The sequence below is a fragment of the Hemicordylus capensis genome, chromosome 3 (assembly GCF_027244095.1).
Source record: "Hemicordylus capensis ecotype Gifberg chromosome 3, rHemCap1.1.pri, whole genome shotgun sequence".
Classification (NCBI taxonomy): Eukaryota; Metazoa; Chordata; class Lepidosauria; order Squamata; family Cordylidae; genus Hemicordylus; species Hemicordylus capensis.
This window is the reverse complement of record NC_069659.1, coordinates 291,178,278-291,203,833: the sequence shown is the minus strand read 5'-3', so window position 1 is coordinate 291,203,833 and position 25,556 is coordinate 291,178,278. Positions and strand designations below refer to the sequence as shown.

The 25,556-nt window shown below is 44.0% G+C and overlaps 1 protein-coding gene and 1 non-coding gene across 5 annotated transcripts in view; one reads left to right on the top strand and one right to left on the bottom strand.

Moving 5' to 3' along the window:
* The window catches only part of DGKD (diacylglycerol kinase delta), a 136,984-nt gene that overhangs the window by 22,529 nt on the left and 88,899 nt on the right, over positions 1-25,556 (top strand). For 3 of the 4 annotated variants that reach the window (XM_053310578.1, XM_053310584.1, XM_053310583.1), the window contains 2 exons: positions 7,895-8,005; positions 9,898-9,978. In XM_053310578.1, coding sequence (XP_053166553.1) covers positions 7,895-8,005; positions 9,898-9,978 — 192 coding nt within the window. Of the gene's footprint in view, positions 1-4,535; positions 4,614-7,894; positions 8,006-9,897; positions 9,979-25,556 lie in introns of those variants that run through there. The other variant, XM_053310579.1, reaches the window with a different exon arrangement.
* Positions 5,989-6,092, bottom strand: LOC128352656 (U6 spliceosomal RNA). Its single transcript, XR_008320556.1, has one exon. It is a non-coding gene; the product is annotated as a U6 spliceosomal RNA (small nuclear RNA).

The following is a 25,556-nucleotide window of genomic DNA, read 5'->3' as shown; positions in this document are numbered from 1 at the left end:
TCCTTACAAGCAAAAGTGATCAAAATTGCCCACAAAGATCACTTGGACAGGAATTCGACTAAAAGGTGAATCATAGCAAGTTTTGGGTGGCTAAACCAAATACCTAGCACATTGAAAATATAATCAAGCACTGGATGGCTTGTGCTGTATGTGACAAATTGCAGAAGACTTACCACCCCCTTTACTCCTGTAGAGTATCTCAATGACCTCTGGGAAAAACTTGCTCTGGATATAGTGGGGCCTTTTGATAACCAACCCACAAACCAAATATTTGTTACTAGCAGATCCCGCACAAAGCATCTGGGCGGTAGTACACTCCCCCCGAGCCTTCTGCCCCACTCCGCTCCCCCCGAGCCTTCTGCCCCAGTCCCTGATGCCTGCATGCTACCACCCCCGCCAGGCCGCTTCTCCCCCCCACTCCCCGGTGGTGGTTTATGGCCAGCTTTCCAATCTCTCCACCACTTCCCCCCCTTCTGCCCCAGTCCGTTTCCTGTTCCTTCTCCTCTTGCCAGCGCCTCCTCTCCTCTCCTGTTTCCGGGGCCGGTCTGTGCCGCCGCCACTGCCTCCTCCTGCTCCCAGTGGCCAGGCCAGGCTGAGTCGCCACCACATACTCCTTCCCTGAGTGGGGTAGGGCCAGGGCCAGTCTGTCCTGCTGCTGCTTCCCGCCTCCTCCTCCCAGCCCAGGCCTCCTCCTCAGGACATTTTGCGGCCCGCCACCACCGCCTGCCGCCATTTCGTTGCCGGGAACTCTCGCCATTGCCAGGAACTCTTGCAGCGTGTCATGAGAGTTCTGCTGCCAAATCCTAACCACGCATGGCTAGCTAAGAGAAATAAGTAGGTAGATAGATAGATAGTGATGGTGGATTACTATTCCAGGTGGCCAGAAGTTTCATTTGCTGACCACATTGCTACAAACAAGGTGATCCAGTTCATGGCTGCAGTTTTTGTGAGGGAGAGTGATAATGGACTAGTGACTGACATTGGGACACAGATTACCTCATTTGAAATGGAGCAATACTTGCATAACCATGCGATAAAACACAGGACTCTTTCCTTGTATCATCCTTGAGAAAATGGCTTAATGGAAAGAATGAACAGGTTAGTGAAGGGAAGTTTACAACTGGGTACTACACAACAACAACCTTTGAAAAAGACAATCCATTAAACTCTGTTTGCTTATTGAACTACTCCTCATTGTAAGGTAAGGTAAAGTGTGCCATCAAGTCGATTTCGACTCCTGGCGCCCACAGAGCCCTGTGGTTTTCTTTAGTAGAATACAAGAGGCCTATTGCCTTTCAGCATCTTCCTATATCGCTGCTGCCTGATATAGTATCAGTGGGGATTCAAACTGGCAACCTTCTGCTTGTTAGTCAAGCATTTCCCCGCTGCACCCCTCATTCTACTACAGGAAAATCTCCATTTGAACTGATTAGAGGATGCACCAAACATACCCATTGACAACACCTGATAGGGCTTTCTGTGCCATCTCACTTTGAGGAAGCAGAGATTTGTGATTGGGTCCAGAAGAAGCAACAAAAAGCCAATTTGTGTATGGAACAGAAATGGGGTTCAAAACAGCGAACATTTCAGGTGGGGGGCTTTGTTTGAGTATGGCTGCCTTATAAAGTGAGAAAGGGATGTCCCTAGTATTCTGGACCAAAACAAATACTCGAAATCTGAGAAGATTCTGTCATATTGGATGATGGAAAGAAGTGGAACCGTTCAAGACTTTCCAGCATACATACCATGATGCAAGAGGGAAGAGAGGCTGATCTTGAGAGGGAGAGGAATTTGATCTTGCTTCCAGTTTTGACTTTACAGAGGAGGCTGATGAATGTGATGGGCAATCCTCTGTCCTAGAAAAAACATCACTAATAGCTCTTTTGCTAGAGAACCTAAGAATTAGGAGAAGTGTGCATAACAGGAGACCACCTAAAAGACTTCAAGACTGTCACTGAATTTTAGACTAATTCAATTCTGGTTGTTATATTGGGAAGCAATGTGTTGTATTCCATGTTGTGTTGGGATGTTTGTTCCAGTGGAGTTCCTGTAAGAGAGAGTGGGGGGGGGGTAGGGGGTCGAGTCAGAGGGGAAAGGAAAAGGAGAAAATGGAGTTGTTTCTGAATAAATCTTTAGCTAAAACTCCATAAGATTTATTTTTGTTTATGAGGGAAGCAGCTATAAAACATCTTCTCTGAAGCTGACTGGTTACCTCAGTGATGGGAAAGTCCCAGGCACCAGGGAGCCATGTCCCCTAGGAAATTTCATTGTGGGGTTGCAATGAAGGACTTGGAAAGGATATTTAGCTGCCATGACATGTCTATACCTACAAATATTAGAATCGTTCAGACAGTGGTTTTCCCTGTGACACTCTATGGATGCGAAAGCTGCACTTTGAAGATGTAAGATAGAAAACGTATTGATGTTTTTGAACTTTGGTGCTGGAGAAGACTTATTTATTTATTTATTGTTTCTCTTTGTAAACTGCCCTGAGCTATTTTTGGAAGGGCGGTGTAGAAATCGAAATAATCATCATCATCATCATCATCATCATCATCCTGGAGAGAATCTATCTATGTGGTCACTAAGAGTTGACACCGACTTTACAGCACTTAATCAATCAATCAATCAGACTAGGATATTCAGAGGCAGAGTTATTTAATAAAAACATTTTTTGTCCCAGGCAACCTAAATTTGTTACTTAAGAACATCCCTGCTGGATCAGGCCCATCCAGTCCAGCATCCTTTTTCACACAGTGGCCCACCAGAAGCCCCTGAGAATCCCACAGGCAGGAGGTAAGGGCATGCCCTCTTTCTTGCTGTTGTTCCCCTACAACTGATATTTAGATGCATCTTGCTTCTGAGGCTTGTAAAGGAGTTACAACAAAGGGACTGAGGCACAATGTTCATGCTCTGTCTTTTGATACACTGAGGCTCTTTTGGTACACTGAGGCTATTCTCAATGTCCTGATTGTGAAAGGAGAAATTAACTGGTTTCTATCACTCATTTCTGCTTGGAGAAATCATTACTTCTTTTGGGAGCTAAGTAAAGTTGTTGAATTGCAAAAGAATTCTTGGTTTTGGTTGATTGATACTTTTATTTATTCCCAGAATTAAGACATAATTGCTACATATTGCCAGCAAATTGTGACAGAAGTTAAAAAGAAATTCCTATAATAAACTGGTTTATTTTCATGTGCAAAGGCAGAATAAGAGATCCCTTTCCCCTTTAGCCATTGCTGTGGGTCATTACATAAGATGCCTAACTGGATGTTGAAGGTAAATTATTTCATTTTTTGGTTAAAGAGTTGTAAAAGGAAGGATAGAGGGAAAAATTGCACTTATTACCCTTTCCTCAGGGCTCATTGGTCAGTAGTATTCCCCACCACTGAAAAGACTGAGCAGTATGCTGGCTGGGAAATTAACATCAAGCCAAAAAAAAAAAAAAAAAAAGCAATGTCTGAGGGGAAAAAGCACGCTATAAAGTCATCTTGATCTTATCTCCGGCCTTTTCCGCCCAAACCCACCAAAGTCTTTACTAAGCTGTCTGCCTAAAAATAGAACAGCAGCTCTCTTGCAGAGATGGGCAGCTGTAAACTAGAGGCTTATTCTCTCCCCAGGCAGCATCTGTGTTGTGTGAGAGGCAGCACAACAGCTATGTATGGTTTTTTGCTGGCCTTTCATGTCTAAGTCACGTACCTATGAGGTTCCTGTAGATAGTCTAATGCAGGGAAATGCCTTGACTTGTTTTTGATGAGAGGGAGGGGCGTGGAGACAGCTTTTTTGGGTGGTGGTGATCTTTTAGAGCATTATTTCAAAGAGATGGAAGAGTGCTCATCACTTGCACAGGTGAGTTCATTCTGTAGAGGTGAGTGAGCACCCTGACTGGACTGGGAGAAGGATTGGGACACCAGTTCAGTTAGATATGAGTAAGTATAACAGAATGGGGAGTGAATTTTTAACGACTCATTATTAGTCTTACAAACTTATACTAAAGGCTGGTAACATTTAAAATCAAATTAGCGTACTACTTGTTGAGCTTGAAATGTTTCTTTGAACAGGATGCAGAGGTAAGGAAGCTCCAGAAAGCAAGCATATACTGTATGATTTAGGATCTGTTGGAACCCTTTTAAGGGTTGATGCTTGTTTCTGTCATTACTTGTCAAACCCTAAATTACTCTGCTTGTGATCCAAGTTCTGCTGGATATCTCCTGATGCCACATATTCACAGGATTGCGCCAATAAATATTCTCAACTGCAGCCTAATTTTTTTAAAGGATGTCTGTCTCTTTTTGGTGTAATGAGTGACATAAGTATTATATTACCCATGGCAGGTCCAGATCTGTCCTAGCATCATGGTTCTTGGTTAACTCTAACTTTATCTGATGTATAATGAAACACACAATGGCAGTTGGTTTCTTGTAGTCTTTGATCTTTTAATCATATGCATTTGTTTGTTTTTTTGATTCTAGCATTTTCTTTCACTTCATCTTTTTCAGGGAGTAGCAGTTTGAGGGTAGAAAATTCTTTTTAACAACTAGGCCTAATGTAGTCCTCTTGAGAAACCTTTAGCTCCTGCTATGACTGATTGGAAACTGATGAATTCGACATGGGTATTTATTTTATTTATTTATTTATTTGATTTCTATACCGCCCTTCCAAAAATGGCTCAGGGCGGTTTACACACAGAAATAATAAACAAATAAGATGGATTCCTGTCCCCAAAGGGCTCACAATCTAAAAAGAAATATAAGATAGACACCAGTAACAGTCACTGGAAGTACTGTGCTGGGGGTGAATAGGGCCAGTTACTCTCCCCCTGCTAAATAAAGAGAATCACCACGTTAAAGGGTGCCTCTTTGCCAAGTTAGCAGGGGTAGAGAATAATAATCTGTTTTTCTGTTACACTGTAGTGCATAGTTGAGCATACTTTCTTGAGTAATCTGGAGCTATATGATCTCTAGGCTCAATGTCTCCAGAACACCAGTTCTTTGATTGTATCAAGCTGTTTGTGGATTGTGTCGACTTACTTGGGGAAGGGACATCATCATCATCATCATCATCATCATCAACAACAGTTTTTGTTTGTTTATTTCAACAACCTAAAAAGAAACATAAGGTAGATAACAGCCAGGATGGGGGGGAGGGGGGAGCTGTATTGGAAATAGGGGCAGTTGCTTTCCCCCTGCTAAATATAAGGGAGTCACCACTTTGTAAGGTGACTTTTTGTTCAGTTTGCAGGGGGTGAATGAATTAGGGCTAATGGATATGACTGGGGTGGAATTTAGAGTCGTCGTACTATTGCTCCCTTCCAGCTCTGTGACTTTCATTGAGATAAGCCAGCAGCAATTGGCTGGGTCTCTTTGCTTAACAGGAGTACTGGAATTTTTGGTTTTGGGGTTACTGAAGTGTCAGTTCCTGTGGGGAGACAAGAAGCTTTCTATAAATAAATGATTCTGTAGGGAAGCAGGGCTTTGATGCAATCTCTTTTTTATCCAGAGTATTATTATTATTACTGTTAAGATTTTGAGGGTTCAAGTGATTGACTCCATCCTTCATAAGTTATACCAAAATTTGAGTCTGCTTTTCTTTATGTGTTTGAGAAATGTGTGCTCAGTAGCATTCTAGCTCCAATGCCTCCCATTTCACCATTCTTTGTCTATTGGATCCTACTTAAGAACATAGGAAGCTGCCATATACTGAGTCAGACCATAGGACCAGTCCATCTAGCTTAGTATTGTCTACAGTACACAGACTGGCAGTGGCTTCTCCAAGGTTGCAGGCAGGAATTTCTCTCAGCCCTATCTTGGAGATGCCAGGGAGGGAACTTGGAACCTCAGCTGCTCTTCCCAGAGCTGCTGCATCCCCTGAGGGGAATTTCTTACAGTGCCCACATGTGGTTTCCCATTCAAATGCAACCAGAGCAGGCCCTGCTTAGCTAAGGGAACAAGTCATGCTTGCTACCACAAGGCCAGCTCTCCTCTAATAAAAAATATGGAACGCTAAATGAATTTGCATGTCATCCTTGTGCAGAGGCCATGTAATCTTCTCTGTATCGTTCCAGTTTTAGTATATGTGCTGCCGAAGAATATTATCAAGTGCCGAAGCACTTGAGAATAATGGGAGAACTTTTAATGGTACTGTTTCACTTTCTTTCTAGTTTAGTATATCCTGACAGAAGGGAGATGGAAGTAGCATACTGGGCTGCAGTGATGTTTGTTGTATAGCACTTTCTTGTCTACTGGTTGCTTAGGAAACAGGAGTTTGGTTGGGAGAGGAAAGTATGCAGAAACTATTAAAATCTGCAGCTGTTTAGGAGAGCAGGCACCCACAGTTAAGCTTTATATAACTTGTCCCATACTTGTAAATAGCCACTTGCCTATTTAGCCATGATAATCTTGGTGTACAAAAATTGCTTCTTGCCAGGCAGGAAGGTAAGCTTTATGTAAATTGGAAGATACTTGGTTCGTTTCTTTCTGGAGCTTGATAGGCAACAAATGATGATGATGATGATGATGATGTGTGTGGGCAGCCTGACTAGAAAAAAAACTTGTGGCCTAGTAACTTGTATTCACTTATCTACTTTTTTTTTTTTAAACAAGCTAGATAATTCTACCTTGTAAAAGAATTCTCAGAACTATACCAAAATCTTGGGTCACCAAACATACCCTTTGGTATGTTTCATGCAGTATAGTGGGATGCTAATTTGGCAGAGCTGTGTGATAAGAATAGTAGTGTATCTTGATTGTCATATTAGCTGCCAATTATCAGTAATAACCCAGTGTTACAGTGAGACTATTGCTATGTCCTATATATGTTGTTTCCTTGGCATTTGGTTACAGAATGATCCAATAAATAGCTTTACAACATTACAGCAGCATATTCTCCTAATGATATGTTCGTAAACTGCACTATTGGATTACCAGAGGTGGTGTTTCCCTTGGGAGAGGAGAGTTAAATGGAATGTCAGGAGCTATGCATGGGTAATGATTAATGCTGACGTCTTTGCTTTCAGTTTGTGCCTTTCATCTATTTTCGTTTTTCAAGATTCCACTTTGGGATTATTTTAGTATATTTGAGGGACTTATTGTCTTTCCTCAGCTAGGGTAACAAATGCATCTAGTAAAAAGGGAGACTAAATGAATGTGGATTAAGCATAGCACTATAGCCTGGATATACAGATTATATGAATGGATGTGTGGAGAGTGAGTAGGTGTCTCTCTGTGTGTGTCTAGCTGTGGAACAGTGAGGGGGAAAAGAAGTCCAGAACTCTGTGTGTAGACAGATTTGGCACTTCAGCCTTGGGAAATGGCAGCCAGCCAGCCAGCCATGAATCAGAGCCAAGAATATCTGGAAAAAAATACCAAATATAATAGCTGGAAAGATTATTCTTGCCTTTTTATTGCTGCCCTCCTCACTCCCTTAAATATGCAGATCATTTCCTGTGGTAGTCATATGCTGATAGCTTTACATGAGGTAGCCTGCTGTGTGCTAACTTTAGTTGAACAGCTGAGATCAGAGCCCTGATTGCACAGGACAAGGGCTCTGACCTCAGTCTCTGCATTTTTTATACTTTCTGTATCATCAAAGTTTGATTAGATCACCATGACCAGCTTGAAGAGCTGTATCTTTCTCACACCATGATAAACATCTGTTACACGCAGAAATGGAATCTCTTCTCTGCACTGTGTATTTGCCCATTGTTTATTGCTCTTGGATGTAGATAAGATTGTCAGCTCAGTTTTATGAGTGTATTGAGTATTTCCAGCAGAGGGCAGTCAAACAATAAAGAACATTGCTGTCAGATTCAATATTTTGTTGCTTCTTGTGGGAAGGCTTGTTAAATGGGCTGTAAGTAAATCATTGTTTCAGCCTGTATTTTCTTGGCTTCTAGACGATTATAAAAGAGGGCATGCTGATGAAACAGACTAGCTCATTTCAGCGCTGGAAGAGGAGATACTTCAAATTGCGAGGACGAACTCTGTACTATGCAAAAACGGCAAAGGTATGTGTTACTGACCAAGCTATGTGGAAAGGAACCAACTTTGAGCAGTTGTGGTGCTGCACAAACTTGTGCTAGTGGAAGAGGAACCACTCAAATGCATGTTGCTGTGGCGGGCTATGGGATGGAGACTGCCTTGGTCAGCCTGATGGATGATCTCCAATGGGGAATTGACAGAGGGAGTGTGTCTCTGTTGGTCCTTTTGGATCTCTTGGAAGCTTTTGATTCTATCAACCATGACATCCTTCTGGACTCTCTGAGAGGATTGGGAATGGGAAGCCCTGCTGCAGTCGTTCTGCTCCTACCTCTCGGGCAGATTCCAGATGGTGTCGCTTGGAGACTATAGTTCTTCAGAATGTGAACTTTTGCCACACCACCCATTGAGATCATCTGGAGAGGTTCATCTGCAGTTGCCACTGGCTCATTTGGTGGCTACACAAGGTCGAGCCTTCTCTGTTGCCAGCCCAAGACTCTGGAATGTGTTCCCTGCTGTAATAAGAGCCTCCCCATATCGGACAACTTTAGACTCTAAAGAAACATTTTTTCACCCAAGCTTGGACTTGTGGTTTTAAATAGTTTTGGCCACAGGTTGACCATGGCTACAATCCTGGACCTTGCATGCACAGATAAGATGTGTAGTAGTTCCTTTGGAAGTTCCTAGGCATGCCTCAACATAGTCAGTCACTTAATTACTAATACTACTATTTATATACCACTCTTCAACCAAAGTTCTCAAAACAGTTTACATAGAAAAATAAATAATACATAATTAAGATGGTCCCCTGTCCCCAAAGGGTGCACAATCTAAAAAGAAACATAAGGCAGATGCCAGAAATTGCCCCTGGAGGGATGCTTTGCTGGGGTTGGATAGGGCCAGTTGCTCTCCCCCTGCTAAATATAAGAGAATCACTACCATTGCAATGGGAGAAGCTCCTGTGTCTAGAGTACCTGGCACTATGGATGTGCACGGATCCGCGGAGCTGCGGTCCGGCACTGGGGTGGGGGGTTCCTTTAAGGGCGGAGGAAGAGTGTACACACCCCTCCCGCCACTTTCCCCGCTGGCGCACATTTTTTAGGAAGCATTTGGGGTGGCAGGGAGGTATCCCTCTCGGCTGCAAAAGGCTTCAGAAAGCCTTTTGCATGTGCACGCATCACATCTCCGTGCACACACGCAAAAGTCTTTCTGAAACCTTTTGCAGTTGAGAGGGGGAAGGGGCGGCAGGAAGGTATCCCGCCACCCCAAATGCTTCCTAAAAAACATGCGGCGGGAGGGGTATGTACAACCCCTACCCCAGCGTGCGAACCTTAAACCACCCCAAGAACAGACCAGTCTGGAGGCCTGTAGAATGGCCTCTGGACTGGTCTGTGCACATCACTAACTGGCACTTCTTTCCTAATTTCTGGAATACTGGGGAAACATAGACTCCAGTCTGTGGGCACATGACACAGATTTGCTTGCTGAAGTTAAGCAGGTCTGGGTCTGATCAGTGCTTACATGGGTGACTGTTATCCTAAGTAAGTTTTGGAGGACTTCCAGTTCATATAAATTAACTGGCTGTGTGAGGATTTGCCTCACACAGCAGTGGCTTGATGGGGAGGGAAGAGTTACAGTGGACATCCATTGGAGTTATTGTGCCTGGTTTAGACACACACAGGGTATAGAACTGTGGCTTGTCTTTTCTGAATCATTGGAAGATCATTCATTTATCTATAAATATTACCTTAGGAGTTGTGATTAGTATCTGATTGTTTTTCTCATACTATCAGTCTTTCTTTGCCAGCACACATCTCCAGTGACAATTCTTTCAACCCCAGAATTTGTATACTTGATCTGCTTTTTCTTTTCAATTGCATTTAACTGAAGTTTTTCATTTTTTTGAATTGTTGTTTTCCAGTCAATAATTTTTGATGAGGTCGATCTGACAGATGCTAGCGTGGCAGAATCCAGCACTAAAAATGTCAACAACAGCTTCACGGTAGGATTGCTAACACCACATCCCAATATGTTTTTGTATCTTCCTCATCCTTTTCTTGTACAGGCAGTGAAGAATAAAATTATCTTCATTCCATTCATTATTGAACTTAAGCTTCCCTTATGGGAAGCCTAGCTAGCTACTGTGGGAAACAGAATGCTCTTATGTAATACTCCCATTGATGAAAAAGTAGGACTGCATTTCACATGCTGTTTAAATAAGATCGGAAACTGTAATCGTATCATGGAAAGGTGTTACTAGAAACAAGTGGGATTTCTAATCTTTTATTTGCCTTCAATGCACAAAATGGGAGCAAGGGAAGTTTCAGAGGAGAAGGGGGTTTCCCTGTTAACTACACTTCCTATGAGGGCACCTCTGGACCTCTTCCCAGGTACTTTCCCCACTTGAACACAAATTTATTTCCAACCCCCGGCTCTTGTATCTCAAAAATAGATATTTGGTGGCAAAACCAGAATTCTCATTCCTGTGTTTGCCTCTGATGTGCACAGGATTGAGAATTCTGGGTTTTCTGTCCAGCAGGGAGCCCACAAGAGGTTGGGCCCTCCCTCTTCGAAAGCCTGGTTTGATTATGAGTGTAGGAAGCTGAAAAGGGTCTTGGTTAATGAATACAATAGATACCGTGAGTCATCTGATCCAACTCGTGCTACCAATTTATTACTTCTGAAGAGGGCATATAAAAAACTTATCAGAGCTAAAAAACTTGAGGCAGACAGAGTGGACTGGCAGCAGTTGATCTTTGCCGCCCAACAAAAAAACCACTCTTATTTTTGGCGTTTGATTTCCAAATTTTTGGGAAGGGGAATATCCAGAGTTGAACCCAAATTCCAGCAGCTGCATGGGAAGACCATTTTTCCAGACTGTATGGCTCGGATGAACAGCCTTCCCCTGTAATGCTGCTAAATCTGGAGGACTGTCCAGTCTGGCCGCTGGTCTCATGCTCTGATATAGTATCTCTGGTAAATCAGTTTAATGTGGGTAAGGCCCCTGGGCCAGATTATATTTCGGTGGAATGTATTAGGAACAACTTGGAGTGGTGGGCCCCGATATTGGCAGCCCTCTTTTCGCACATTGATCGGACAGCCCAGATCCCCAAAGATTGGGGGTCGGCGATTATTGTTCCAATATATAAGAAAGGTCAAAGGACCAACCAGGGAACTTCCGCCCCATCAGCCTTTTAAGTTTTATAGGCAAATTATATGCCAGGCATCTGCTTGTTCGCTTCATGGAGTGGCTTGACAACAACCAGATCCTTGCCGAGGATGGCTTTAGGGCGGCAAGGTCGATTATGGACTCGATAGTTGTGTTACAACATCTGGCAGAAAAATATTCGGGGAAGGCCCCAGATGCATTATATACAGCATTTGTGGACTTAAAGTTCGCATTTGATTTGGTCCCGAGAGGTAGGTTACGGGAGAAACTTGCTACAACATCCATAGACAGGAGACTGCTTTGCCTGATATTTAAACTCCATGATGATACCTCACTAAGGGAACTCCTTAGTCACTCACATGAAGAAACTAGAGTTCCATCCGCCTAAATTAGCTGGCAGGCATGTCAATGTTTTACTTTATGCGGATGATGCCGCATTAGTTTCAAGAACTCAAATTGGTCTTAAAAGAGCGTTACGGGCATTGGCAGATTTTTGCACCACCCAGGAGCTAGCCATAAAGTATGACAAAACCAAAATTATGGTTTTTTCAAATAGACCTAGAAACTGTGCCTGGTCCTTAAATGGCCATAAATTGGAACAAGTGAGGCAATTTAAATACTTAGGATGGGTTCTGCAGGCAAATAAGAGCTTTGCTGCCCACAGGGATTATGTAAGTCTCAACGCCCAAAGAGTCGCCTCGGCAATTCAATCTTTACATATTAGAAAACGTGCCCAATCAGTACAGGTGGTCCTTGATCTTTTCAAAGCCAAAGTTTTGGCTCTACTTATGGTGGGTGTGCAGACGGGCGCTTACACTAACTTCCAGAGGATAGAAATTGTTCAAACCAAATTTCTCAGGGGCATACTGAGGGTTGCTCGGTCTGTCCCCAACGCATGCCTTAGACTGGAAGTGGGCTGGCCTACTGTTGAGGCTAGAATCTGGAAGGCCATGTTCAGTTTTTGGCTCAAGTTGTTTTTCTGCCCTGATGGGCTTGCCCCGTTAGTCCTAGAAGACTCTTTTAAGACCCGATGGAAACGGGCCATTGACAACAGATTAAGTAGGTTGGGTTTCTCATCTCTGGTGATAAGACCGATGGGCCTCGAAAAGGCCTCAGACGCCATAAACCAATGCATAATGGACATTGCCAGGCAGGAGGATGTTAGTAAAATAAGATCTGGGGTTTTTATGGGGGCCCAAATTGATAGTTGGCTCCCGGCTCGATACTTGACAAAGTTATCCTTCGTTGAACACCGTAGAGCAATGACTGCGGCCAGGTTCAATGCCCTTCCTTCAGCCGTCCTGGAAGGGCGATTTCTGAAAATCCCTTATCTCCAGAGATTGTGCCCGTGTCACGCAGGAGAGGTTGAATCTACTGAACATGTGTTGTTGAATTGTTGTTTTTATAAGGAGCTAAGAACAGAATTAATTTTCCCCCTTTTAAGAGGTCGTAGATTTACCTCAGGTCAGGAGAAAGTGGAGTTTTTACTTGCAGACTTGGATGATTTCATCTCGACAAAAGTAGCCAAGTTTCTTTGTATTGCAAGTAAACTCTGCAGAAGACATGTTGAGAGGTTAGATGCGGGCATAGCATAGTCAGAGGGTGAACAGATTTTATCTAGACAAAATTCCTCATGTATGATACTCTTACTGTACAGTTTCTATTGTAGTTTCTTTTGATGTTTCTGAAGTGTCATGTAGTTTTGTGTGTAGTTTTGTTGTATTGAGTGGCCGTTGGCTATAATAAAGTACTACTACTACTACTACTACTACTACTACTGCCGGATGTCTAGTTTCGTTTATGCATAACGTGCTGCCTTGAGATTTTCTTAATGGAAGGCGGGGTATAAATTTAACAATAAACAAACAAACAAACAAACAAACAAATAATGAAGTTATATTATCATCATAACTTTGTGACAGCACAAGCAAGCCTTGCAAAGAATTGGCTTCCAGAGAAATGTAACTAATACACTGTATGTGTGTAATTGTAAGATATTGGATTATTTTATGTGAAGTAAAAAAAAAAGTTATCCTGACCTTTTAGCCACAAGGTGCTGAAATTGCTAATGTTTATTTTTTGTAGGAGGACAGATTCTTACTCTGTTGCTGCAACTATTGGGTGAAATGCTTTTTCTTGCTTTGTTGTTATGCAAGAGATAAAAATAAATGGATGCAGCAATCTTATTTGGTCTTGATATCTGAAAATGCCTTAGTGTCCAACGATAGCCAAATGTAAGCAGCACAAACTATTAAAGCGAAGCAGCTTTAATTTGCTGCACCAGTTAAGGGATATTAAGTTAAGAGATGCTTGTTTTTGTGTCTACTAATTTTAATTTAATGTTTCCATTTGTTCTTAAATATGTTACCTGCCTATGGATTATTATCATTTATTTGCACTGAGCCTTTGGAATATAGTCCAATATATGTATTTTTAAGATGGTAGCTAAAGAATGAAACTGGTTTTATGACATGTAGAATTCTGGTGGCTCACATTCTGGCGGCGTGTCAAAATGCATTGTAAGCAGTGTTTCCTCTAACAGGGATTTCCAGATGTTGTTGACTACAATTCCCAGAAATCCCAGCTGCAATGGCTTTTGCTTGGAGATTCTGGGAGTTGTAGTCAACAACATCTGGGAATCCCTGTTAGAAGGAACACTGATTGTAATACTGCTTAGGGATAGCTTATTTGAGGCCTGTTCCTCACTATTTCTATGAGGCTACGCTAATGTGTTTGTGGTATTACTATGTTCTTTTGGTTGGTCTCTGTCCTTCACACAATTGGGCTTCGCATTCCAGTGAAGGCAGGATCGGGAACTCTTCCAAGCCTTTTCATCTCTCATAAGCGTGTCCTCGCCTTCTACTTAGTACCACGTGCCCAGCCTTTACTTCCTCCGTTTTTATGCCGAGAAGACAACGTCTCTGTTTGGTCAGTGCTCTTCCTTTCCTGTTTTTTTTTAAAGGACCTTTTCCCTTCCCTCTTCTATATTTGTTTTTTGGTTTATTCCTTCTGTTTTCTTCCTGTATACAAAGTTTACTCACCCTCTGTTGGTTTTTTGCATTTTGTTTTTCACCCGCCTCCCCTGCTGCCCCAGTTAGGAGAGAACAGGTTCTTCCCCCGCCGCTCCCCAGATATTTTATGGCTGATAAGCCTGCCTCTTTCAAACATTGTTCCTCTTGCAAGGCCAAGTTCCCCTCCTTGGATAACCACCAACTTTGTTTTGTTCTCCTGTTCTGCACACACACACACACACACACACACACACACACACACACACACCACACAGAGCTTACCTTACTTTGCTACTGCCTGCCTTTAAAAAAGAAAAAATCTGATTATTCTACAGCAGCAGTGTGGTGGTCTTCCTGCTGATGGTCCCCTTCTTTCCTCCTTTTCGTCCCAGACCCAGCCTTGTAATGATGCTACATAATAAGATACAGAATAAGATGCTACAGAACAAGATCCATCTTTTTCAGAACTGTGTTCATTGCCAGCACTTCCCCAGTTTGGCCCGCTGAAACAGAGCCTCTAGACTCAGTGCTAGTCTGTAGAAGAAAGCGCTCTTCTCCTCAACCATTGTGGCCTCTACTACTAGTGGTTCAGCAGACTATTCTCTGCAAAAAAATCCCACCCCCGCTGCCATTACTTCTGGTCTTCACTCAAGGACCTTGGGCTCTGACGTTTCTTGTGAGTTCCCCTTACGGCCGCCAACTCTGCCTGCAATTTCCATGTTGGCATCTACCTTGACTTATTTAGCTCCGGCTTTCTTAGGACCGGCTGTGACGGAGCCAACCTTCCAAGGCCACTCCACCTCGTTGGGAGGCTCCCTGCCTCCAGCTCAGAAACTGGAGAAAAACAAGAGCTCCTATTCACAAGAACTGGAGCTCCCCCAAGAGCTCCGCCCAAAGACGTGAGTTAAAAATGTTGAGTTAAAAATGTTAAATAAATAGATAAATAAAATAAAAGAATAAATCTCACCACACACCCTCCTCAGGTTGCAGCAGTGGAGCCTTACTATGCTGTTGCTAGCACTTCACTGATCACGACTCCACAACCCACCCACCCCCTGGTCCCGACAGCAGAACCCAAGAAAGCACAATGCAAGAGGAAGCATGTGAAACTGACTCGTGGAGGCTCTTAATCCCTCGGTCTCAGTAGGTTCTTAATCCATCGGTCCATTCTGGAGAGGGTGGAACCTTCACGTCTCTCATTTTTTGAGGCGGAGTCTGAGTTCTGTCTTTCTCCTGGGAACAGAGCCTCCTCTGGATCTCCTCTGCCAGTGCATAGGGCATGTACTCCCCCTCACATGGACCATCCTATGGGGGATTTCTATGCCTTTCCCCCATACTCTGTTGGTACATTGATGGGTTTTACTCAGAGGGCTCTTCTCATCCCCTGGATTCTCCTGAAAGTTATACCTGTTTGGAGGAAGAGCACTATGAGCCACGATATAGACACCAGTCCTGTTTTGACGAGCATGCTGACTACAGCGGTCATTATTGTAGAGTCTACTCCCCCAGCCACTTCTCTAGATCCCACTCTCTACGATATGGCTGGGTACAATCCCCCTGCAGAAAGTACTATTCTCACGATCATAGATCTCCTCCCACCACTCGCTCCCATGCCAGGGACCATCACCACTTCTCCAACATCTGCCCCAAAGCAAAAGATCTTACATTTGCCTGCTCAGCCTCCTTGCCCTTGCCCTTCAACTGCCTCATCTCCACTGCCTGCTCCTTTGCAAGATCAGGTTTTCCTGCCTTGCCTGCCTTCTATACCTCCTGTGGACCCTGTCTTCCCAGAAAAGATTCTGCAGTCTTCTGACTTGTACTCGGACAGTGAGGCAGAGCACTCCTAAATGCCAGATGTTGCCCCAATTGGACTGGCTGGAGGACCTCAAATCCTTTTTGAGTGAAGTTGCCAGAATAGTGACATCTCTGGGGCTACACACAAGGGACCCGGTCAAGCCATCAACTAATCCCATGATGCTCATCACTCTATGACGTTGCCTATGAATCTAAAGATTCTAGAAACTACACGAAGTTGCTGGGAAAGACCTTCCTTGGTCCTTGCAACTTCCTAAAAAGTAGAAAACCCCTTTAAAGTACATCTGGACGATTGTCTTTTTCTGCAAAGACATTTGACTCTCAACTCTGATGTTGCTGAGGTAGGTCAAAATAGCTCTAGACACAGAGAACTGTCTACGCCTATCGATAGAGAAGGTAGAAAGCTAGACTCCATTGGCAGATGACTTTACGCTACGTTGTCTCTCCACTTAAAAATTGCCAACTACCAAGCTTTCATGACAAGATACAACCACTTGCTATGGGAAACAGTTATTTATTTATTTATTTATTTATTTATTTATTTCATTTATATACCATCACATCCAAATGGCTTTGGGCAGTGCCCAGAGAGAGACGTCTCTCCTCCTGGACTATTTGCCATCGGACAAATGTGATACAGACTTGGCTTTACTAAACGAGGCTTTCAAATTGAACAAGCAGCTTATCCATACTATCAGGCATTCTACTGATTGTTCAGCTAGAACCATGGTCAACTCCATTACCTTGCACCGCAATGCTTGGCTATGTTCTTTAGACCTGGCCCTTGAGGCCAGGACCAGGATTGAAGCTTTATTTGGAACCAAGATGGATGAAACCATGTTCAGTAGCTGTGCAATACTGCTTGATCCATGAGTCTCAGTTCGTCTATTACCGCATATTACACTAAACCTTTTAAACCACATCGCTCTATGTTTTCTAGATCATCCTAGCAAGCCCAGTCTTCTCATTCCTTTTCTCAGCAAAGGGCCACACCATACAAGAAGAGACCATTCTTTTTCAACTAGCCAATCCAACCCAAGGGTAAGGCTGCCCGCTACCACAAATGTGCATGACTCCTGGACGTTTTGGATGAGACTGAGACCCTATCTGAATATGTGGGAAGAAATAACTATGGACACTTGATTACTCAGCTACACCTCCAAATTTCTCAAATGTCCGTCAAACTCCAGATCCAAGATCAGTCCCGCGAATCTGAACCTTTGGGATGAGATAGAAATTCTACTTCAAAAAAGAGTGCTAGAACATGTGCCAGACCACCTATGCAATGATTTCTTCTCACTCTACTTCACCATCCCAAAGAAGGACAGAGGACTTTGTCCCATTATAGACCTTCAAGATTTAAACACCTTCATATCTTATAAAAGGTTCTGCATGCTGACTGTCTCAGACATCATTGCCTTTCTGTCTGCACACAAGTGGTTCGCTTCCCTAGAGGATGTGTACTATCATATCTCCATTCTCCCACAACACAAACAATTCTTCCGCTTTTAGATAGGGTCCTGCAAATTCCAATTTGGAGTAACACCCTTTGGTCTCTCCACAGCACCAAGAAAATGCATGGCAGAAAATGCATAGCAGTGGTGGTTGTTCACTTGCAGGAAAGGGACATTGAAATATTCTTTTAATTAGACTATTGGTTCATTTTAACTCGATCAAAACAGGCCCTGCAGTTCCACCTGACCTCCACCATTGCTCTCTTGCAAAGCTTAGGACTCAAAATCAATTGGCAGAAATCCCAACTGACTCCTACTTGTAGAATAAAGTTTCTTGGAATTATTTTCAATTCTATCCTGCAAGCAATTTACTTGCTAGTGGAACACATAGCTCAGTTGCAGGAAATAGCTTTGTCCACCCTTGTGTTGCAACACCATTCAGCATGAAACATCCAACATCTGCTAGGCCTCATGGCCCCACAATCTCCATTCTCCCCTTCACCTACCTGAGAATGTGACCTCTCCAACAGTGCTTCTTGGACTCCTTCGATCCCCAACACTGCCCTCAAAACATGCTCCTTTACATACCTCTAGAGATACTGGACAGTGTCAGATGATGGAGCTCTGTGCAGAACCTGACTGGATACACCCTGTTCAACAGCCCAGACCCTCAAATACGCATCACGACAGATGCTTCAGAGTCAGTCTGGGGGACTATTGTGTCAACCCTGTCCAAAAGCTCACACCATTAAAGCATATAAGAGTTCTCTCTTAGCCATTTTCAAGGCCTTAAAGAGTTTTCTCTCACACATCTGAGGGTTCAGATACTGACAGACAGCACCATGGCCAAAGCGTATATCAACCGTTGGAGGAACCAGATTTCACTGACTTCTACAGCTGACCCTCGATATCTGGGACTGGGCCATATGTCACAACATCTACCTCTGTGCTATACATATACAAGGGCAAAAAAATGTCATAGCAGATTCTCTCAGCAGTACCTACCTCCTCTCTCACGAATGGCAGCTCCATCTATCAGCCCTATGGAAGGTGTTCAGTTTGTGAGGCTAATCCAGCATAGATCTCTTTGCAAGTCTGGACAATCACCAATGCCCTCGGTACTGTACTTGAGTGGGGGCCCCAGCTCCCTGGGAGATACTTTTATAATGAGTTGAAGTGCACATGATACTTACCTTTTCCCACCGATTCCACTCCTTTCATGTATCCTGCAGAAGATACAATGAGACAAAGCACACTGTATCATCGTGACTCCATGGTGGCTGTAGTGCCTTTGGTTCCCAAGCCTCCTTCGCCTATCCCATAGAACCTTTATTTGCCCCCTCTACCACCCAGCACTCCTGTCCCAACAGCAGGGCGAGCTACTTCACAACTGCAGCTAGGCATGGTGAATTTGCCCCTCTGGCCATCAGATCTTCTGACAGTTCTGTCAGCAGCAAGAAAACCTTTCGCTCTCTACAAGGCTAAATTCATTCGTTCATTCATTCATTCATTCATCATATTTTTATACCGCCTGATATATAAATCATATGGAAGATATTCTTATATTGAAAAACTTCACAAAAGGGGATCCTGCTAAAGCCCTCCTGCCCCAATACCTTCTTACCTACTGGACCTAAAGAAATTGGGTCTCTGTATGGCCTCCATTAGAATACACTTGGCAACTGTTGTGGCCCACTGGCGTCCTCACAACCCAGTCTCTATTTTCCATATGCCTAAAATTAAAGGTCTTCTGAAGGGGCTCTCCAACCTCCACCCAGACACCCCTTCTGACTCGCCCCTTTGGGATTTACCTTAGTATTGAGCACCCTCATGAACAAAGCATTTGAGCCTTGGGCTACCTGCTAGTTCTGTCTACTTACACTTAAGACAGTTTTCCTAGTAGCTATCACCTCCTCTAGGAGAGTGGTAGAATTGAGGGCTTTGAGGTGTGACCCTTCTTACCTATTTTCCAACTGGATATAGTTGTTCTCCGAATGGACATCACCTTTCTCCCTAAGATTGTTTCCACCTTTCATAAATGTCAAAACATCTCTGTCTTCTTTCCAAATCCAACCTCTGAAGAAGATTGCCAAAAGCATACCCTGGGTGTCCGTCAAGTATTAGCCTTCTACATCAGCAGGACATCTTCTTTTAGAGACGCCAAATCTTTATTTGTGTTGTATGGGAAGCTGCATAGAGGCCATCAGGCCTCCTTCCAATCACTCAGCTTATGCACGATAAAGATGGTTTATGAACTAACTGGGTGTATACCACCTCAAAGGATCAAGGCACATTCCACCAGAGCTTTAGCCATGTCCTCTGCCTTCAATAGGGAACTCTCCCTGGAATCTATTTGTCAAGTAGCCACGTGGGCCACACCACTCACTTTTGTTCGCCACTATGCCCTAGACATGTGAGCTATAAGGGATGCAGTCTTCGGACGCGCAGTGCTCCAATAAATTTTCAGGTAATCTCTCCTGCCTTCTACCTGGTATGTCTCATTCTACACATGCTCCGAGGCCCACCTCTGATGATGATATAGCTTGCAATAAGCGCAGTTGTGTGAAGGACAGAAACCACCCAGAAGAATGTGAGGTTGCTTACCTGTAACTGGGGTTCTTCTGGTGGTCATCTGTCCATTCACATGCCTACCCAGCTTCCCTGCTCAGAGTGATTGGCTGCGGCGAACTCCTAAATTGAGGAGGTAAAGGCTGGGCATGTGGTACTAGGTAGAAGGGAGCAGGGCTTATGAGAGATGAGAAAGCTTGGAAGAGTTCCTGATCCTGCTTTCACTGGAATGTGAAGTCCAATCATGTTAATGGATTGGGTGGTTAATGGACCACCAGAAGAACACCAGTTACAGGTAAGCATTCTGACGTTCTCATTAAGGGTGGGGAACACTCTCATACTACCATCAGATATGGACCAAAGGAGGATAGATATCATTGTTTATGTGTAGAACTTCGAGAGATGCACTTTCAGACTCCCTGAGCCAAAGTTTGTGCATAATATTAAATTTCAAGCATTGCGAGTAATATAGATAGTTAGATGGATAGATTATCCTATGCTATATAATCATATTATTCCTGTCTTGAAACAGTTACACTGGCTTCTGATATGTTTCCAGACAAAATACAAAGTTCTGGTTATTGCCTTTAAAGCCCTGAACAGCTTAGGTCCGAGTTATCTTAGAGAGCGCCTTCTTCTGCATGATCCATACCACACGTTAAGGTTGTCTGAGGAGGTCTGTCTCCAGTTACCACCAGTTCATATGGTGGCGACTCAGAGGCAGGCGTTCTCTGGAGCTGCTCCTGGGCTATGGAATGCACTACCAGCAGAAATCTGTAATTTGAGTTCATTATTGTATTTCAGGAGAGCCCTTAAAACCTATCTGTTTGCCCTGGCCTTCCAGGGTTTTTAAATTGTTGTAAACTGTTTTAAATTGTTTCAAATGTTTGCCCTGGTTTTCCAGGGTTTTTAACTGTTTGGATGTTTAATTGGTTTTATTCTGTGTTTATAGTTTTGATTTTAATTGTTAACGTGTTTTAATTGTTTTTATTCTGTTGTAAACCGCCCTGAGCCATTTTTGGAAGGACGGAATATCAATCGAATAAATAAATAAATAATCGATCGATCGATTGATTGATCGACCCTATCCACCCTCAGCGCAGTCCCTCCAGTGACCGTTGCTGGCTGTCTTACATTTCTTTTAGATTATGAGCCCTTTAGGGACAGGGATCCATCTTGTATATTTATTCATTATTTCTCTATGTAAACTGCTTTGGGAACTTCTTTTGAAAAGCGGTATATAAAGATTTGTTGTTAAGTGCCGTCAAGTGTTGCCTCTTAGTGACCACATAGATAGAGTCTCTTCAGGACGATCTGTCTTCAACTTGGCCTTTAAGGTCTCTCAGTGGTGCATTCACTGCTGTCATAATCGAGTCCATCTACCTTGCTGCTGGTCATCCTCTTCTCTTTCCTTCAACTTTCCCCAGCATTATGAACTTCTCAAGGGACCTGGATCTTCACATAATGTATCCAAAGTATGATAGTTTGAGCCTGGTCATAGCAAGTCTTTAAAGTATGGAATAATTTCATCTTACATTTAAAAAGCCATTTTCTGATCTTCAGCCTGTTAAAGAACATTTTGCAAGTGTATATTATGAAAACTGCCTAGCAAACAAAAATACAGGGCTATTTTGGTTACTCTTTCATTGGCCACATCACTGGAATTCTTTTCTTGTTTCCATATAACCTATACTTTTCTCTTTGTGAATGCTGTTTTCTTCTTTGCAATTCCTCATACCTTAAAGGCACATTGTGTATAGAATTTCTTCTGCTTTAGGAATGCAACAATGAGAGGTGTCTCTTGAGATGTTGCATCCATATGTTTGCATTTGACATTTAGCTTTATACGATGACGGCTACTGATTTTTCCCCACCTTTCTTGCTTAATTTAATAGAAACATTTGTTTGTTTCCAGAAACATATTCCTTAAGCGTTCTTTGTCAGCATGGTGTACCCAGGTCCTCTTGAAAGAGCAGGCTTGCATTTTGGGTGTGCTCCTGGGCATCCAAGTGGCTGCTGTGGCCATGAGTGCCTTTGCACAACTTTGGTTGGTGCATTAGCTGCAGTCATTCCTGGAAACGGCAGATCTGGCTACTGTCACCCATGCCCTGGCCAGCAGCCGGTTCAGAATACTGCTTCCAGGCTGCTGTTGGGGGCCAAGTATAGGGACGATGCAGCTCCCTTGCTATTTGATCTACACTGGCTCCCAGTTTTTGATATTTATATTTATATTTATATCAATGATGTTTCATTGATTGTTCTATGCTTTTATGTTGTGAGCTACTTAAGTGGAAAAGAAACATTTAAATTTTGATAATAAGTAGATAGTACCAGGGGCGGATCCAGCAGAAAATTACAGGAGGTGCAACAGGAATTTTGTTTTCATAAAAGATCCCCTCCCATATTTAAATTATTGGGGCTTGGGTTTTATTTATCTTGCAAATGCACTATGCCAGGGGGTGTCAGACTCAAATCTGGTGGTGGGCTGGAATAGATTCCGATGCACCTCTGGGGAGCCACACATAGCCTTGCTCCCACCTCACACCACTTTTTGTCTTCCTCCTCCTCTCTGTTCTTTCTCGCATCCCTCCCCCTTACCCTGCCACTTAAATTAGCTGAATTCACGACATTTTACACTAAAATAAACTCAGGAAAAGATTGACATTGTGTGTGTGTGTATTTAGAAGAAATTCTGGACATACCTGTCGATACCAGATTTTGCATGGACAATCCTGCCACACTCCCTCTCTCCCTTGCAGAGGTGTTGCGAGGTACTTGAAAGATCCATGGCTTGGGCCCACAACCTCCCCACATTTTGATAATTGAATCCTTTCGTGCTCTCTTAAAGGTATCCAACACTCCTTCCCACTCCTCCCCACTAGTTTGCTTCACCCTAAAATGAAAATCCTTTTTCTCCTGCATCAGATTTCTCCTGCAATCAATATGCACACAGTTGCGAACCAGTGTAGTGTAGTGTAGTGCTTAGAATGTTAAGACTAGGATCGGGGGGCTTGCATTCCCCATTCAGTTATGAAACTCACTGTAGGACTTTGGCTGTTGACTTCTGTCACCAATGCTTTTTAACAGCTACATGAAACCGCTGGGTGAGGTCATCAGGAGCTTTGGTGCTGGGTGTTATCAGTATGCTGATGACACCCAAATCTACTTCTCCTTTTCATCTTCAGGAAATGGCACTCATTCTCTAAATGCCTGCCTACAGGCAGTAATGGGCTGGATGAGGGATAACAAATTGACGCTGAATCAAAGCAAGATGGAGGTGCTCATTGTGGGGGCTCAGAATCTGAGGGGTGAGTTAGATCTTCCTGTGCTGGATGGAGTTACACTCCCCCAGAAGGAGCAGTTGCGCAGCTTGGGAGTACTCCTGGACCCAGGCCTCACCCTGGTATCTCAGGTGGAGGCCATGGCCAGGAGTGCTTTCTATCACCTTCGGCTGATTCAACAGCTGTGCCCATTCCTCGAAGAGGATGACCTCAAAACAGTGGTGCATCAGCTGGTAACCTCCCGGCTTGACTATTGCAATGCGCTCTATGTGGGGCTGCCTTTGTACGTAGTCCGGAAACTTCAGTTAGTTCAGAATGCGGCAGCCAGGTTGGTCTCTGGGGCAACCTGGAGAGACCATATGATGCCTGTTTTGAAACAGTTACACTGGCTGCCGATATGTTTCCAGGCAAAATACAAAGTGCTGGTTATTACCTTTAAAGCCCTGAACGGCTTGGGTCCGAGATATCTTAGAGAGCGCCTTCTTTTACATGATCCCCACCGCACGTTAAGGTCATCTGGGGAGGTCCGTCTCCAGATACCACCGGTTCGTTTGGTGGCGACTCAGAGGCGGGCCTTCTCTGTAGCTGCTCCTGGGCTGTGGAATGCACTCCCAGCAGAAATTCGTAATCTTAATTCTTTACTGACCTTCAAGAGAGCCCTTAAAACCCATCTGTTTGGCCTGGCCTTTCAGGGTTTTTAATTAGTTTTGTTGCAATGTTAACCTGGTTTCCAGGCTTTTAATTGTTTTTATTAATTGTTTTTAAAGATATTTTTAAATTGGTGTTTATATTTGTATTTCTGTTTTAATTGTTTTTAATGATTTCTGTTTTTTAATTGTAAACTGCCCTGAGCCAGCTTGGAAGGGCGATATAAAAATCAAATAAATAAATAAAATAAGACATTCTTTCTCTCCTCCAAACCTGCCTCACCGCATTGTTGTGAGGATAAAAGTGGGGAGGAAGATTATGTACACTACCCTGAACTCTTTGGAGGAAGAACAGGATGTGTGTCATAATAAAATTATATAGGTACTAGTATGTGTAAGCCCGTTGTAATAACGGGCTCTAGTGGGGGGGGCTTCCCGCTGCCGCCTCACCCGCCTCGGGCGCACTCCTTGGGCCGACACCTTTGGCCGAGGCGGCGGCTCTGCCGCCGCCTTGGCCGCACTCTCCGCCAGCCGTTTCTCGTGGCAGCGGCCGCCACCATCGGGGCCAGTTGCCCCGCCGCGGCCACCGCCTCTTTGGCCCGCACTCCTTTGGCCGAGGCGGCGGCTCTGCCGCCGCCTCAGCCACACTCTCCGCCCGCCGCTTCTGCTCCTCCTGGTCTCCCGTGCCGGCGGCCGCCGCCATCGGGGCCAGTCACCCCGCCGTGGCCACCGCCACCTCTGGCCGAGGACTCCACCGGCAGCCGGGTCCAACATGGCCGCCCGTCTCTGGGCGGCCATATCTTTTTCGCCCGATCTGGGCATGCGCTCCGCGCATGCCCAGAACGGGCGAAAAAGACACGGGCGGCACGGCCGCACGTCCAAGGCTTTTATGGTAGAGGATATGTTGACTTTATGTTGACTTTTAGCCACATGCACTCCAATCGTAAGCATGTAAACTCATAAGCAAATTCAAATAGCGTTGTTTTTTTTACACCTACTGCAGCAGCAAGCAATCCAGTTTGATCTCTTCTGTTAACTACATTTCATTTAATCAAAATTCATATGGAACTATAGTGTATGTCTACATACTATAGTGTATATGCAGTGTATAATGTATATACTACAGAAAGAACATAAGAATATAAGAACAGCCCTGCTGGATCAGGCCCAAGGCCCATCTAGTCCAGCCTCCCGTTTCGCACAGTGGCCCACCAGATGCCACTGGAAACCACAGGCAGGAGTTGAGGGCATGTTCTCTCTCCTGCTGTTACTCCTCCGCAACTGGTACCCAGAGGCACCCCGCCCCCAAGGCTGGAGGTGGCCTAGAGCCCTCCGACTAGTAGCCGTCAATAGACTTCTCCTCCATGAAATTATCCAAACCCCTCTTAAAGCCATCCAGGTTGTTGGCTGTTACCAGATCTCGTGGCAGAGAATTCCACAAGTGGATTATGCGTTGTGTGAAAAAGTACTTCCGTTTGCTGGTCCTAGATTTCCTGGCAATCAGTTTCATGGGATGACCCCTGGTTCTAGTGTTATGGGAGAGGGAGAACAATTTCTCTCTATCCACTTTCTCCACCCCATGCATGATTTTATAGACCTCTATCATGTCTCCCCGCAGTCGTCTTTTTTCTAAAA